Raw genomic sequence first — 17,216 nt, forward strand, 5'->3', positions numbered from 1 at the left:
AACCCGGCGTCTAATTGAGACCTGCGTTTTTTTGTCAAAACGTGTAGCCACACCTGGCCGGTAAAAGGGATCGGCATCTAACTGGGACTCAGCTTTTAACTGAAGTTTTATGGTAATTTTATTGAGCTTTAAGCTAAAAAACAAAACAAAACTTTCTTAAAGCATTTTTTAAGCTAAAAGCAAAATCACACTGACAGTGTGAATACAACTTCAGTCAAAAAGTGAGGAACCAACTCATCAGTTAACATTCAACTGAGCATGCTGCCTCTAACATGCCCAACGACATCTTTATCATCTTCACAAAAAAAACAACACTCATATTCCCTGTACTGTAAAGGCAATGCTACAATACAATGTCTTGTTATAATCTAGCCCTCAATCTGTCTTGGGTTTTCTCTTTCTATTCTGTCTGCACACTAAAACAACAGTGTTTACAGTCAAGTCACTTGCAGTTACTTCAGACATCAAGTTGCTTACAAAACCAATTACAACACAGCAAAACCAGTGTAATTAATCATGACATGGCTGAATGGAGAGTGATGGACAAGACAAAAGGGATGAGCAGGATAGGAACATAGCCTGAGTCTGCTTCCCTTTCAGAGGCATCAGAGCATTATGGATCATATCAGACAGGATATGGAGAGAGAAGAGTTTGTGTATTTGGGAAAAGGAGGAAGTCTATAGAGGAATGGTGAATTATGGTGTAGCACATGTGTGCAAAACCAACAGGCATTGTCGCTCCAAAACATTAGCAGCAGCCATACGTAATATGTAAAGGAAAACAAGAAAAAGAAAATGTACATATATAAATGTGTACATGTACACTTCCCAGAGCAAACCTGGAAACTCACCGAACTGCAACTTCTTCATGGCAGCTACATATTTTTCCTCTAGAGAGCGTAGAATGGACAGGGGCTTGGGCCGACTTGACGCCTTCCTTGAAGACTCCACCAGCTTCCTCTCTGGTAAGGAGGTAGGGTTTGGGGTGGGAGCAAAAATCATGAAGATGAGAGTGAAAAAAGAGCAGGTGGAGGCATTCAGAGAGTAACCATGGCAGAGAAGCATCAGCTTCAAAATGTCTTCCCTTGTGTAAATCCTGCAAGGCCAGCCTGCCACAGGGCTATGATCTTTGTCAAAGACACACAGATACAGGCATGCACATGAAGAACCACTACAGAAAGGCTGGTGGAAACAACTATGACAAAACTTAACTCTTAACTACACCTGTGAAAGTGATGTAAAAAATTGCTTTTTCTCAAGAACATATCTGCATTAGGCTTTTTCAAAAGATAACTACAGTTTATTACACCTTGGGTTTTATTTTTGTAGCTCTGGTCATCGGTTCTATTAGTTACAATAACATTGTACTCACCGCAGTAACTGCTGAAATCTCAGAATGCATCGACAATAAGTCAGATGGAGCAACAAGATCAAGTGGTCAGATGATCAGACAGGTTGTACACAAGCTCCTGGATTAGCCAAATTTATTTGAATGAAAACATTGATGAACTACAAATTCAAAGCCAAACTACGCATTGTAAACATCCATCACATTTTACAGATTGACTTCTTGTCTTAACTTTACCGTAGTTGTGCTGCACGTGTCGGTGTGATCCCAGATATCAACAATTACTTTGGTGAATACAATGTTATAAGCTATAGAAATGATGGCCAAAGCTACGAAATTAAAGGTACTTTCAGACAGCAGGTGGTTACCGCTGCGTCTGCCACCTGACAACATTGGTGTTCTGTGTTTTGAGAGGGCAGCAGAAGGGAACTCTGCCAGCGCAGCTACCACCTTAATCTGAACCTACCTACAACCTGTACCATATGACATAGGCTGCTGCTATCCACCTACTCTACTCTCATCACATAGCCAAATACAGTGGGTTGTAACTTATAGTAGAGGAAATGGTTAGCAATTTGGCATGACTGATAGAGCAAATTCAGCAAAGCAATATAAATATTGTTTATTTCCTCCAACTGGATAATCAAACTGTGAAGCTGATATTGCTAGTTCTTTTAATCGATAGCTTCGATCCTGCTCCGCTCTGATCATGGCTTCTCACATTATCATTATACATCTGTCAAGGCCCTCGTGTTGCAAGCTCCACACCGCACAAGTGTGTGTGATGTGTGGTTCCCGAGGCCTTTATCATATGGATTTCTTTATGTGAAGTGACATGACATTGATCTTTACCCCCTACCCCACATGCACACTACCACCACATATAATGGCCTTCACCCACCTAAGTGATCAGTTAGACTGCTGTTTATATGGACCGAGAGTAAAAATTCCATGGAGGGAGTTGGAAGAAATGGGCAGGTGGGGGGTAATTAATATTGTGTACTGTGTAGCAACAAGGTAATGGGGGAGGTTATTGTGGAAAATAATCTATACATACAGTGGTGTGAAAAAGTGTTTGTCCCCTTCCTGATTTCTTATTTTTTTGCATGTTTGTCACACTTAAATGTTTCAGATCATCAAACAAATTTAAATATTAGTCAAAGATAACAAGTAAACACAAAATGCAGTTTTAAAATGCATCAAAATTAAAATTTACATTATATATATATATATATATATATTATATATACACATACATACATACATACATACATACATACATACATACATATACATATATATACATACATACATACATACATACATACATACATACATACATACATACACACATATATACATATACACCAGAGATTGGGTACGAAGCCCCAAGTTCACGCAGAACGAGGCAGCGACTGATACATATAAAGATAAGATCATGGCGAGGATGAATGCAAGGCAACCCCAACGCCAATTAGAACGGCTAAGTGAAGTACCATCAGAAAGTCACCTAGAAGATGTGAATGCAGCATTGAGGGCGATCCCTACCACAACCATCACTGAAACCAATGAGCTGATATACGCCTCAGCAGCAGTGATGCTTGGCTATAAGAGCAACCGTGGGAGCCATGAGAAACAATACCCACCATGGAAACGAAGGCAAAAATCAAGGAGGCCCGGAGAGAAGTGAGCCAACTGACAGAGGCCGAGAGAGGTGCAATGAGAAAGCAAGTACCCAAGAAGTACAACCAGATGCCCATACCTGAAGCACTAGAAACTGCCAAACAAAGGCCAAACAAAGGCTCCAAGCCTTGGCCCTTGTACACGAGAGATAATGAAGCCAGAAGAATAAACCGGCTGTTCGCAACTCAACCTGCGAAAGTGTACGCTCAATGGCAGGGTAATAACAGCAGAGCAGACCCACCAAGGCTGGAAACTGAACAATACTGGAAAAGTATATGGGAGAGGGAGGCATCACACAACAGCAATGCACAGTGGCTGGTGGCTCTGAGAAAATACCACAGCAACCTCCCCGAACAGCATCCAGTCACCATCACAGCTACAGACATCCAAGAGAGAATCTCAGGTATGAAGAACTGGACAGCACCGGGCCCTGACAGGATCCACACCTACTGGCTAAAGAAGCTCACTGCACTCCACGAGCGCCTAGCAGCACAAATGAACCAGCTGCTAAGAGATAGGACACACCCTGAATGGCTTACCGAAGGGCGCACAATCCTGATCCTGAAGGATCCCGCAAAGGATACAGTCCCATCCAACTATCGGCCAATAACCTGTCTCTCCACAACATGGAAGCTCATGTCAGGCATCATCGCGGCTAAGATAAGTGGACACATGGATCAATACATGAGCAATGCACAGAAGGGCATTGGCAGAGGAACCAGAGGAGCCAAACACCAACTCCTGGTTGACAGAACAGTCTCCCAAGACTGCAGAACCCAACACACCAACCTGTGCACTGCCTGGATTGATTACAAATAAGCATATGGCTCAATGCCATACACATGGATCACTGAATGCTTGGAGATGTACAACATCAATAGGACTTTAAGAGACTTCATTGCAAACTCGATGAGGCTGTGGAAAACCACCCTTGAGGCCAATGGCAAGCCACTTGCACAAGTATCCATCAAATGTGGCATATACCAAGGAGATGCTCTGTCCCCACTGCTGTTCTGCATAGGTCTGAACCCCCTCAGCCAAATAATCAACAAGACTGGCTATGGATACCGACTCAGGAACGGGGCCACCATCAGTCACCTCCTCTACATGGATGACATCAAGCTATACGCTAAGAGCGAGCGGGACATCGACTCACTGATCCACACCACCAGGATCTACAGCTCTGACATTGGGGCTTGAGAAGTGCAGTCGAATGGTGACAAAGAGAGGGAAGGTAGTCCACACAGAAGGGGTCTCACTCCCAGAAGGAACAATAGCAGACATTGAGGATGGTTACAAATACCTTGGAATACCACAGGCAAATGGCAACCTCGAAGAGGTAACAAGGAAGACAGCAACGGCCAAATACCTCCAACGAGTAAGGCAAGTCCTAAGAAGTCAGCTCAATGGCAAGAACAAGGCCCAGGCAATAAACAGCTACGCCCTGCCAGTGATCAGATACCCTGCGGGAATAATAAGGTGGCCAAAGGAAGAGATAGAGACCACAGACGTTAAGACGCGAAAGCTCCTCACCATGCATGGAGGGTTCCATCCCAAATCCAGCACCCTGAGACTGTACGCTAGCCGTAAGGAAGGCGGCCGTGGACTAGTGAGTGTGAGAGCCACTATCCAGGATGAAACATCCAAGATCCACAAGTACATCCAAGATAAGGCCCCAACAGATGACGTGCTCAGGGAATGTCTCAGGCAATGGGGAACAGAGGAAGACGTGCTGGAGGAGGGACCATCATGGGAGGACAAACCCCTACATGGGATGTACCACCGGAACGTAACTGAAGTGGCTGATATCAAGAAGTCCTACCAATGTCTAGAGCGGGCTGGATTGAAGGACAGCACAGAGGCACTCATCATGGCTGCACAGGAGCAGGCCCTGAGCACCAGAGCGATAGAGGCCCAGATCTACCACACCAGACAAGACCCAAGGTGTAGGCTGTGCAAAGAGGCCCCTGAGACAATCCAGCACATAACTGCAGGGTGTAAGATGCTGGCAGGAAAAGCATACATGGAGCGCCATAACCAAGTGGCTGGCATAGTGTACAGGAACATCTGCACTGAGTATGGACTGGAAACCTCAAGGTCAAAGTGGGAAACACCTCCAAAGGTGGTAGAGAATGACCGAGCCAAGATCCTGTGGGACTTCCAGATCCAGACTGACAGAAAGGTAATGGCGAACCAGCCTGACATCGTGGTGGTGGACAAACAGCAGAGGAAAGCCGTTGTGGTTGACGTGGCAATACCAAGTGATGGCAACATCAGGAAAAAGGAACATGAGAAACTAGAGAAGTACCAAGGGCTCAGAGAAGAGCTGGAGAAGGCCTGGAAGGTGAAGGCAACAGTGGTGCCCGTGGTCATCGGAGCACTCGGGGCAGTGACCCCCAAACTGGAGGAGTGGCTACAGCAGATCCCTGGAAGAACACCAGACATCTCGGTCCAGAAGTGTGCAGTACTAGGAACAGCAAAGATACTGCGCAGAACCCTCAAGCTCCCAGGCCTCTGGTAGAGGACCCGAGCTCGAAGGATGAGACCACTCGCGGAGGGTGAAGGACAAAAGTTATACATATATTATATATATATACACACACACACACACATACAAAAATCGCTGTTGCTACAGTGTTTGGCAATAAAGTATACATACCCTGGTTGGCCTGCCGTAGACTGGTAGTCGCAGCGTAGACTATCTCAGCTGTCCTCTGGATGTCAGGCACCAGCAGAGTCAAACCCTCAGGTTCTGGATCTGAGCTATCTGTCTTCACCACACCTTTACTCTTATCTTTTTTTGACCTGGAACACACACACAAATATACATTCAGCCATAATGTAATATTGGGTGCTGTTTAATAACTTTCAGATTTCACCTGAATTTAACTTGAATTATTTAAAAAGGTAAAACAAGCTATATCCCCTTTAAGTTTCCAAAGGACACTGTAGCATTCTTTGGCAATTATATTAAACATGTTTTCGCCCCTTCAGAAGGAGTGGAAATCACATGCTTCATGTACGTCATGATTTATTCGACAATCTGTTTCCATTGCATTTTGTTGCATTTCCTTTTCATTGTCACACCAAGAGTAAAAACTTTGAGATATTTTAGATTTTTTTTTTTATTTCTCGCATTTCCACTCAGGCTTTATGTGCAATAAACAAGTTGTTGGGAATTTAAATGGTTAAAGGGGCACCAAATTGTGTAGGTGCAATCAATTAAATTTGGCTATCTATTTGGTATCTGGCTATGTTTAAGGCCAATTCACGGTGTATGTGTGTGGCTAACGTGCCAAGTTAAAAGAGTTAGTTGCATGCAAAGACTCTGTGTGAATCATAACGTTAACTAACATCAACTTGGCATGTGGCTACCAAATAACCAAGCAGATAAAAACACATTACAACAATGAACCTCAGAAAAACAATTCAATACATGTACAATGACAAAAGTTAAGCAGTCCTGTGGTTAGCCATATTACGCTATGCTCTGCTATATAATGCCCAGGTACAATACCAGTCTGTAGAGAAAGAGAAGTTGCTTTGGCGTGCTGGAAGAATCGTGGATCCGATTCAGTCTTTACAGTGTAGTGTCTGCTTGTGCAGATCGGAGGAAGCCAGTCACTCCATTCTTTGTTCTCCTCAGAGTTAGCTCGCACTAACTTGTTTAGTTCCTGTTGCTTGTTAAAGTAAGCTAGCAGACTTTGTGTCGTAGCCGCTGGCTCAAACTAAACTTGGTTGCAGGAATCTTACTCAGGCTCTCGCGTCACTGCAGTAAGAGACAAGAGTTCGGTTTGGTGCTTCTACTCCAAGCAGATTACACAGCGGAGGCAGCTGCAACAACTACAGTGAAGAAGAGTCCAGGAGAAACAAAGGGCAGTTGATCCTTTTATTGACCTGATGACATCACAGGTCATAGGTCACACTGACCTATGGAAAGCTGGGTCCGTGGGCGGAGCTCACAACAAAAGTTCTATTAAATTCACACAGATGAACAAATTCATCTGTGAAGTCCCAGTGGTCCCAACAAGGTGGACGGAAACACACTTGGGGACTGCCCCTCAGCTGACCCCCCGCCCTCCTGCTACTGAATCTGTCCTGACTGTCTGTTTGCTGGACTGAAGTACAGCAGGTAATGCATTAACATATACAATATCGACTCAGTAGATGTGTTAACTAGTGATGCCCTGAGCAATGGGATCAAGGGTGATAAAGGTATTTTGAAATTGATACATTTTTTCTATATAAAACCTGTTCAAATTCTAATCTTCTGCTGAATAAATAGTGGCCAGCAGTCTCAAGGATTGAAATAAGGCTGTCCAAATCCTGTCAAAACCTTCTTGCCACAACAGGCCAACACAGACACTCCTCATTCCACAGACAGTGTATGGGGCACAAAGTACATAAAGTACATTAAAAGAAAGGAAATGCAGAGCTGTTCATCTGTCAAACACATCTAACTTTCTGTCTTCACAGATTATAATTTAGGCCTACATTAGTGTATGTGTACCCTGACCAGCTGTATCATGTAGGAAAATGTAAATTTTACATCAAGCCTCAATATCAGATAGAGCTGATAAATTACCAAAAAGTACAAGTAGAAATACAAGTCTGCAATGTTCCACTGAGAAGTTTTTAAGTGAGTTTTAAGTAAGCAAAAAGCAGGAAGACACCATGTCAGTCATGTTGGGTGTGCACACTTGGGTTTCAGTAAACACCACACTCTGAGGAAAATCTTGTGTACAAGTGTAATTTAAACGATAGTCTTATTTAATGTTACCGAGGTAAATTAAACAATTAATCATGAAATGGATTTCAGGTAGGCATGGAAGATATGATAATTTAGAGACACAATATCAATTTGTCAGAGATTTTGCCCTACCGTTTATACCGTGGTGTGGGCAATGATGCAAATCAATGAGCAGGACAACTTAATGGCAGTATTGGATTTTTATGAGTTTTGGATCAGTGCGATAAAGTACTGGAAGTCTGATTATTTCATCTATGAACAGTTTCTCAATTGATTTTCCAGAAAATGTACTATATTGTGATACATAAATATTGCCATATAAATGCACATACACCATGACGGACTATTTTATCCATTTTGCCCACTCTTAATTTCAAGTGATACTGCCTAGCCCTAATATCAGAGATCTGCTATTACTCCTGTAACATGTATCCTATCCCTTTAAAAGATTATTGCCTGTGGTCTACAAATCATTCACTAGTTGAGTTACACATTTCTCTAATTGTTCTTTGTTGTTAATGGAGCCGATTTAATTTAGCTAATTTCAATAAACTAAGATAATGCACTACTACTACTAATAATAATAATGAACTACTAGCTACAAACATAAAGAGCTAATCATACTCTAAGATTTAAGCTTTCAGTGGTCTAAAATGTTGCCTGGACCATGTGTGACAGCTTCAGTAATCCACTACTGTCTCATTGACTTATGAGGAACTATAAGGTTTAGAGCTGGGTATCGCCACTGACTTCCTGAATCAATTCCGATACACAAGGTCTCGATTTGATATCAATTTGGCTAGGGATATTTTAGTAGTAATACCAATTTTGCTTGGATATGAAAGCGATTCTCAGAGAACTAATGCTGTAAATTGTACAAGGAACCCTCTATCCTGGTGCATTATTAAAAATATTAATGTTTATATCAAGAATATACCCTTTAAATCACCTATAACAGAGCTGATATTTCCACTCAGATGCCCCAGTGTATCCCCAACCATTATATTAGGCCTATAAATAAATATATAGATATTAAGAAAAACAACTTGACATTTAAAGTTAAAATAATGTCCCTTAATCATCAAGTATTGCATTTCTAAATGTTGTGCGATAATTTCCCCGTTAAAAGAAAAAAGATAGCTTGTTAGAAAGATTTGACATAGATTGTTTGCTGACTGCTCACTCAGTCTGATGATCCCGGGAACCTGTACACCTGAATGGCAGATTTTCACTCGATTCCCAAACCTTCCAAAGAAAGAGTTTATCAAACTAGTGGCACAACAAAAGCAGACTAATACCTAATAAGGTTTTCTTCCTGTGGTACCTTAAATGAACCATGCTGCCACAGCATCGCTGCTGCAACATTCATGACAGGCATTCTCTTAAAATACCATCAGATACATCATTCATGATCAGGCACTTTGACATGTATGTGTGCAGTGTGTATATATGTAAACCTGAGTATAGCATTGTCAAGAAGCTAACAGGAGCTGTCAGTGAGGGAGATGAGCTCACTCATCTGTAGATGGTGGATTTTTCTGGTGAGAATGAAGCCTTTTCCTGTCATAATAAAATACACAACACATTTCTGGACATGTGTCCCTGGCCACCTCTGGAAGCAGCTGAGTGACTGAATCTCAATGTGTCCTCAATGGTACATTCACATCACACAAGCCATGGTGCATTTTAATGCCAAGTTTGAACAGGGCTATAGATGTAAAAATTCCCAGTTCAGAAGTATTGCAGAGAAGAGGAGAGTGAATGATACTGGTAGTGCATTTTTCTGGAGTGGTGAGGTCATGGCTGGATCAAAGTATTAAATTAAACATTACTCCTTATGTATGAAGTCGGTTTTAGCCCAAAAGATAATTATATGTATGTGTGACTATACACCTGTAAGTACTGTGTAATATTAGGGTTTTATATTTAAAATTTAAAAACCAGAGAAAATAAATTTAATTATTAAGTTATCTGGATTCTTTCCATCTCACCTGAGGCGATTGGTGTATGTGTCCACGCATGTCTTCATCTTGGCCAACAGCATCCCAACAGAGGTCTGTCCCTCAGAGTGTTCTTCATCCTCCTCCTCCTCCTCCTCGTCCTGCCCCGGGTCTCCGGAGAGAGGCAGCAGTAGAGGAACCAGGGCCGTGCAGGTGGAAATGGCCCTCAGTAGCTCCAATAGTGCCCGATATAGTGGCACATGGCGTGCCATATCCAGAACTGCAGAGTAACAAGAAGGATACAAAGTGTTAGATGCTCAAAGGACAGAGGAACAAAAGGAAGAAATGGTCTCTTTTTTTCTAAAACAGATCCCTACTGCATTCATCTGTTAATATTTATAAGTGTACGTTGATATAACAGATCCAGTATGTTCATAATTGCTATTTCTCAGAACTCCAACATTTCAGTCACAGAGTAGCTCAGAAAATTCTGAAAAGAATACTGTAAATATAAACTGGCTGGAGTGTAGGCAATATCCTTAGTGACCTATATGGACTACATGCAATGTAACAAAAAACTGATTTACTCTGAGCAAGAAAGGTCTTTTCATGCGCTCAATGCTGCCACTGGTGGCCAGAAGCTATGTTACAATTAAACAGCAGTCTCCTTTCTAAAACTTTTGGCCACCATTGGCAGCACTGAGCGCACAGCTGCTGAGCAGCATTCCAATTAGTCAGCGAGGAAGAAATCCTCAATCCAACATCTCCGATCAGGGGTTGGATGAGAATGGCTGCTGCCGAAGTAGGCCTACGCTGTACCGCTGCTGGTACGACTTTGCCCAGTCTCTCGCTGTCTTGATCGGGCTACTCCATTGCCTTCGACCGTCATTATAGGTGTCACACCTACGGCCTACGCTGCTCCTGCAGCTGCTATATCCAGCCCTTCGCCACTATCCCCGCTGCCAGCTGTGCCGTCCAGGGTTCGTCCACCAAGGGAAAACAGGCGGACTACCAATGTGCATCCCAGGACTGTGGTTCCCTCCGTGGTAAGAGGACCCAGAGGGGACGCCTGAACGAGTCCCCCTCCTGTCTTCTTGTATGCTCATCCATGGTCCAACAAGTCTACTGTCCTACCACAGAAACATTTTGTTATCCCAGTGCTCAGGTGCTCCACATTAACACCGTGCTCCATGAACTGCTGCAGGATAACCATTCCGCATCCTCAGTGGTCACACATGTTGGATCTAATGACATCAACTTTCAACAATCTGAAAAGTTGAAGGTTGACTTTAAAACTCTGATTGACACTGTCCTGGAGTGTGGCAGACAGTGTGTTATTTCCGGACCCCTGCCTTCTCCTCAGTTCGGAAATGTGAAATTCAGCCGTGTGCGCCAGCTGTATATCTGGCTGAAAGGACTGACCTGTGCAATGGGCATTCCTTTTGTGGATAACTTCCATTTTTTTGGAAGTGACCAAACCTATTTGCATGGGATGGACTTAATCTCAACAGAAAAGGTAAACGACTATTGGCCCACAATATAGATCTCACACTGAAGTCCGGTAAATCGTCAAAAGACATCCACGTCATGTAGGAACCAGTCGTAGTTCAGTCACTTTGCAAAGTCAATCCGTAACAATACCCTCCTGTTCCTACCACACTTCTACAGTTGTGAAATATTCTCCATTCCAGTTATAGTTAGCTGTCGGTTGTCTTGAACATTAATGTCACACTGATCATTCATTATAGCAGAAACATAAGCAACCTAGTGAAGATTGGTCTGTCAGTCAATCCCTGTGAGGCCCAGGCCAGTACCGATTAAGTTAGCACTTGTTAGGTCCCTCTCTAGCAAGACGTTTTATATTAATTATTTTATTTCTGAACACGGCCGTAGCTTTTTATTTTTAACTCTAGCCTGGCTTACTTCAACTACTTCAGCTACGCTGTTAGTCTTCTCCTCCTAATTTCACCCTTTAATACTCCATTTGACAAAATAAAATAGGGGTTGGGATTGTCACTGTTTTCTCTAGTACTTTTACCTGCACGCAATGCTCTTTCAGCAATTTTCTAACATTTGAATACTTAGCAATGGTTATCAAAGCACAATAGCCTGTACTCACATGGACTGGGTGTGGCTAGAGAAATTGAACTCAGGTGTGATAAACCACAGTTAAGTTATGTTTTGACAGGTGGGGCAATCACTATTTCAAACAGGGCCACGTAGGTTTGGATTTTTTTTCCTTTAATAATAACAACCTTCATTTTAAAACTGCATTTTGTGTTTACTTGTGTTATCTTTGACTAATATTTAAATTTGTTTGATGATCTGAAACATTTAAGTGTGACAAACATGCAAAAAAAAAAAAAAAAAAGAAATCAGAAAGGGGGCAAACACTTTTTCACACCACTGTATATAAACTCCTCTCTTAATTTAGGCATTTTCCCACAGCTTTCAAGACTTCAATGGTAAGACCTATCAAGAAATCCAATCTAGATTACTCTGAACTAAGCAATTACAGACCCATTTCTAATCTACCTTTCCTTGGTAAACTTTTAGAGAAAATTAATCTAACTTAACTACTTGTTCTTCTAAACAACAACAGCATTTTAGAAAGTAAAGTCTGGTTATCGAGCAAACCACAGCACAGAGACAGCACTACTGAAATGCAAACAATGTGGCTGTCCTTCTCTTAGACCTCAGTGCAGCATTTGACACAATCGACCACAAACTTTTAACTGACTCGAGAAATGGGTGGGTCTCTCTTATAGTGTTTTAGCTTGGATTCAGTCATATTTAACTGATAGATGTAATTGTTGTCAGCCTGGGTGCTCATGTATCAGAGACTCATAGTACTGATTATGGTATTCCTCAAGGTATTTTGTCTTCATTATATATGCTCCCACTTGAAAACATTAATAATCACCATGTCAACTACCTAAGTTAACTTCCTACTAACTAAGTTTTATGCTAATAATACACAATTGTACATCTCTGTCTCGCCAAATGACCCCAATGCCCTGCATGCTCTCATTGCCTGTCTCTCTGACCTTAATATATGGATAGGTAAACACTTTTTTAAGCTAAATGAGGAAAAAACTGAGTTTCTTTTAATAGGACCAAAAGCAGCAAGAGAAAAACTACACTCAATGCTTGGTGGTGTTAGCATACAGGTTAAATCTAACATCACAAACCTGGGAGTGATTTTAGATTCTGATTTACATTTTATTTCTCAATTTATCAAGGTCATTAAAAGATCCTTCTTTCATCTCCGAAATATAACCAAAGTCAGACCTTTTTTTTAACTCAGAAAGATGCTGAAAAACTCACTCATGCTTTTATTACTAGCCATTCAGACTAATGTAATTCACTTTTTACTGGAAAAGAAAATGGATCACAACACCCAAGAACTTAAGACACTGCACTGGCTACCTATATCTTTTAGAATTGATTTTAAAGTTCTTTTACTTGTTTATAAAGCTTTAAATGAGCTTGTTCCTCCCTAAATCAGAGACTGTCTCTCATTTTATGTTCCATAAAAGTGCCAGATCACTAAGGTCCTCCACCGCTTTTCTTTTAAATGTTATGTGTCCCATAAAAGTATCGGTGAAAGCGCCTTCTGTTCTTATGCCCCCAAAATGTGGAACTCACTGCCTCTGGATATTAAAACCTCTCTCTTTATTTTTTAAAAAGGAAATGAAAGACTTATCTTTTTAATCTGGCTTTTAATTTGGAGTAAAGTTGGTTTTTACATTACTTTTTATTTTATTAAATGTTTTAATTCTATTGAGTTTTATGTATTGACTTTTTACACTTGTTTTATTGTTGTAATTTTTAGTATTACAAAATGTTTATGGTGTGTTGGTTTATTTTGCTATCTAAAGCACTTTGGGCTACATGTTTGTATGAAAGGTGCTATATAAATAAAGCTTAGTTGAGTTGAGAATGCTGTGTTCTACCATTGCCAACAACAGCAACACAACTAAAAACCAACTCTGCATGCTGTATTAAGTATAAAGTACAAATCATTCCGTTTCCAAGCTCATGAGAAAACATTACAAAAGTGTTTACCTTGAGGCCTTTAAGTGATGCTGTGTGTGTTGTATGTATCTGCTCAGAGATCAAAGAAAAAGGAAAAAAAAACTGCAGTTTGCTTTGAGATTACAGTGATTATAGAGAAAGCCAGTGTCATTGAATCAAAATAGATGGTACTGAGGCAGCAACCACACTGAAAATGATCAGATTTCTAGCAATGGATAAAAAGACGAATGACATGCTAAGGGGCATCCCTCAAGCGCTGAAAAGCAGCTTCAGGGCGTAGGTTGGACTCTTCCCAAAATGGGACAGAGCAATAATCTGAAGTTATTGTACTTGGCCCCAAACACCTCTGAGACACTCTAGATGGCATTGCCCTGGTCTCCAGCACCACTGTAAGGAACCTCAGAGTTATCTTTGATCAGGATTTATGCTTTAACTCCCACATGAAACAAACTTCAAGGACTGCCTTCTTTCACCTACGCAACATTGCAAAAATCAGGCACATCCTGTCTCAAAATGATGCTGAAAAACTAGTGCATGCATTTGTTACTTCTAGGTTGGACTATTGCAATTCCTTATTATCAGGCTGCAAGAATAAGTCCCTTAAGACTCTCCAGTTGATCCAGAATGTTGCGGAATGTGTACTGACAAGAACTAGGAAAAGAGATCATATTTCTCCAATATTAGCTTCTCTGCACTGGCTCCCTGTAAAATCCAGAATAGAATTTAATATCCTTCTCCTCACCTACAAAGCTTTTAACGGTCAGGCACCATCGTATCTTAAAGATCTCATAATACCATATTAACTGACTAGAACACTACGCTCCCAGAATGCAGGGTTACTTGTGGTTCCTAGAGTCTCCAAAAGTAGATTGGGAGCCAGAGCCTTCAGTTATCAAGCTCCTCTCCTGTGGAATCAGATCCCAATTTGGGTTCAGGAGGTAGACACCATCTCCACATTTAAGAGTAGGCTTAAGACTTTCCTCTTTAAAAAAGCTTATAGTTAGGGCTGACTTGGGTGAGCCCTGAACCATCCCTTAGTTATGCTGCTATAGGCCTAGACTGCCGGGAGACTTACCATGATGCACATCTTTCTTCTCTCCTCCTCTCCGTCTGTATGCATTTTTATGCCATTACTGCATGTTACTAACTGGACATCTTCTCTCTCCTGTAGTTTTGTGCTTTCTCGTTTCTCTCCTCTCTCCTTCTGTCGCTTTTAGCAGGTATTTCTACCTCCAGAGCTGTAGAGACTGGATCTGTGGTTGTGGGCCAATTGCTGTCCCCGTGTTCCTGCTCGACATCTGCTGCTGCAGTTGTTGTTATTGGCTCTTTTGCTAGTACTGTCATTATTATTTCTATAGCTGTCATTCCTATTATTATTAATTTATTAATATTAACACTACAATTACATTTTTACTATTTAAAAATGTTTAATCTAACAGTAGCGGCAGATGGCCGCCCACCATTGAGTCTGGTTCTGTCCAAGGTTTCTGCCTCTTAAAGTTTGTTCTTGCCACTGCCATGCTTGGTCATGGTGGGCTTTGTTGGGTCTCTGTAAATAACATTATAAAGAGTATGGTCTAGACCTGCTCTATAGGAAAAGTGCAATGAAATAACTTCTGTTATGAACTGGCGCTATATAAATAAAATTGAACGTAACATCACATCCTATTACAGAGACTGGAACATTTAATTGGCATTAAAGGAATTGCGTTCCATGTTCCCCACAGGATAAATTTTCGCCAAGCTAAAATGTGCAGTTTTCTGATACATAGACACATCTGTTTTACATAACCCATTTCATGAATGTTGTTTTAGTGCCCACTTTTGACTAATTATTCAAGTTCAACATGGTGGTAGTACAGAAAACAAACATGATCCAATTCACCTACTTTAAAGCTCAAAACTGTGGTGCAGGAAGGAAGCTATTAAATGATGAAGCACTGCTTAAGGGTGGGAGGCCATGTATTTGATAAACCATTGGCTTTCTAAAGTGAACACACTTGGGATAAACAATCCAAGTTCATCAAATGAAGCATGTTGTACTCAAATAGTCATGTCATTAATTAAACAAGTTAAAATCCAAGAGTACATTTGCTGATTCAATTAAACTTTCATGAAATGCTTTTTAGCATTTAAAGAATCAAAAACCAAAATGCAGATACATTTGTTAAATCTTTATTTATAATGATTCAGATTTAAATGATCAACTGTTTCCCTGTACAGCTAATCATGTATCAAAGTGTTTTCTCTACTCTTATTTCCAGCCTGATAAAACAATGAACTGGTATCACAACCACAAAATATTAAAAAAAAAATCTTTTCCCTGACATTCAAGAAATGAGTAAGGAAAGAGTAAGAAAAATCAGAGCCTGTTCTACTCTAAGCCACAGGACAAGCTGCAGCCAAAAGAGGCTGGACATCCATCACAGTTATGACTATCTTGGTAGTGCTGTCATTGCATTGCTACGAATAGTGAGCTTCAGTCTGTGATTTAGGGCCTTCTGGGGGCCGTACAAAGCTGGGTGCTGTATGTAGCCATGTTGGATGCTCAGGCTGATTAATAGTTAACGGAGGCCCCTAGACCAGAATGGGAGCGCCTGCGATAAGTTAGCGTGGCATTTGTAAGGTCAGCTTGAAATGTTGGATTCTAATGTCTCCCTGTTCGCCACTGTAGCCTTAACTAGTTTCGAATCATTTGCTTCAACAAAATAGTGTATAAGGAAGTTGCATTTCAAATCAGGTTGTGAATCACACACACACACAGGCCTAAACGATATTACTTTAATTTTAAGGGCATTTGCATCGCATTCATTTGCATAAAGCATAAGGGTTGTGTCAGTTGCAGCAAGGGAGAGAGAGAGAAATCTTTAGCCAAATAATCACAAACTCACTACAGGGACATTGTATGAAGTAAAAAAGTTTTCAGAAATTTCAAAAATCTACAGAGGGAGGGAGAAGATCAAACAAACTATTTACAAGCTATAGGATCACTCTAATCCAGAGATCTGGAGAGCGAGAGAGAGAAGCTCAAACCTGCTGCCTCACACGCTGCACCTACTGACTGTCTGCACACGGCGCAAGAGGAGAGACGAGACCCGGCGCTGTTGGCAGAAGTGCCGAGGACAGCGATTACTCTGAGCAGCATGCATGGAAATGAATTACAATATATGAATATATTTCTCGCCTTTCCCCTGATGGTCTGAATAGGTCACCAAGTTTGTCGCTAGTCGCTTTTTAGAAATAAAGTCGCTAAGAGGGTCTGAAAATTCGCTAAATCAAGCAAGAAAGTCACCAAGTTGTTTGGAGAGAGGAGCAGCCTGAGCCCCGCCTACGGTAAAACTCCACATAGGGTAGACAACAAAAGGACAGAAGCAGCTCAAGAATAATTTGTCTCAGCATAGTTTTTTTTTGTTCATTTGGCTTAGGTGCTGTGAAAAAACACTGTGCCCCAAGTCTT

At 41.3% G+C, this 17,216-nt stretch overlaps 1 protein-coding gene across 7 annotated transcripts in view; it reads right to left on the reverse strand.

Annotated features, from left to right (window-relative positions):
• birc6 (baculoviral IAP repeat containing 6) overlaps positions 1 to 17,216 on the reverse strand; it is a 193,053-nt gene that overhangs the window by 32,922 nt on the left and 142,915 nt on the right. For all 7 annotated transcript variants that reach the window (XM_044215397.1, XM_044215402.1, XM_044215400.1 and 4 more), the window contains exons 65-67: positions 9,773 to 10,001; positions 5,691 to 5,836; positions 852 to 962 (exon numbers count right to left, since the gene is read on the reverse strand). In XM_044215397.1, the coding sequence (XP_044071332.1) occupies positions 852 to 962; positions 5,691 to 5,836; positions 9,773 to 10,001 (486 nt within the window). The remainder of the gene's footprint in view (positions 1 to 851; positions 963 to 5,690; positions 5,837 to 9,772; positions 10,002 to 17,216) is intronic.

The sequence above is a fragment of the Siniperca chuatsi genome, linkage group LG11 (genome assembly GCF_020085105.1).
Source record: "Siniperca chuatsi isolate FFG_IHB_CAS linkage group LG11, ASM2008510v1, whole genome shotgun sequence".
Lineage (NCBI taxonomy): Eukaryota > Metazoa > Chordata > Actinopteri > Centrarchiformes > Sinipercidae > Siniperca > Siniperca chuatsi.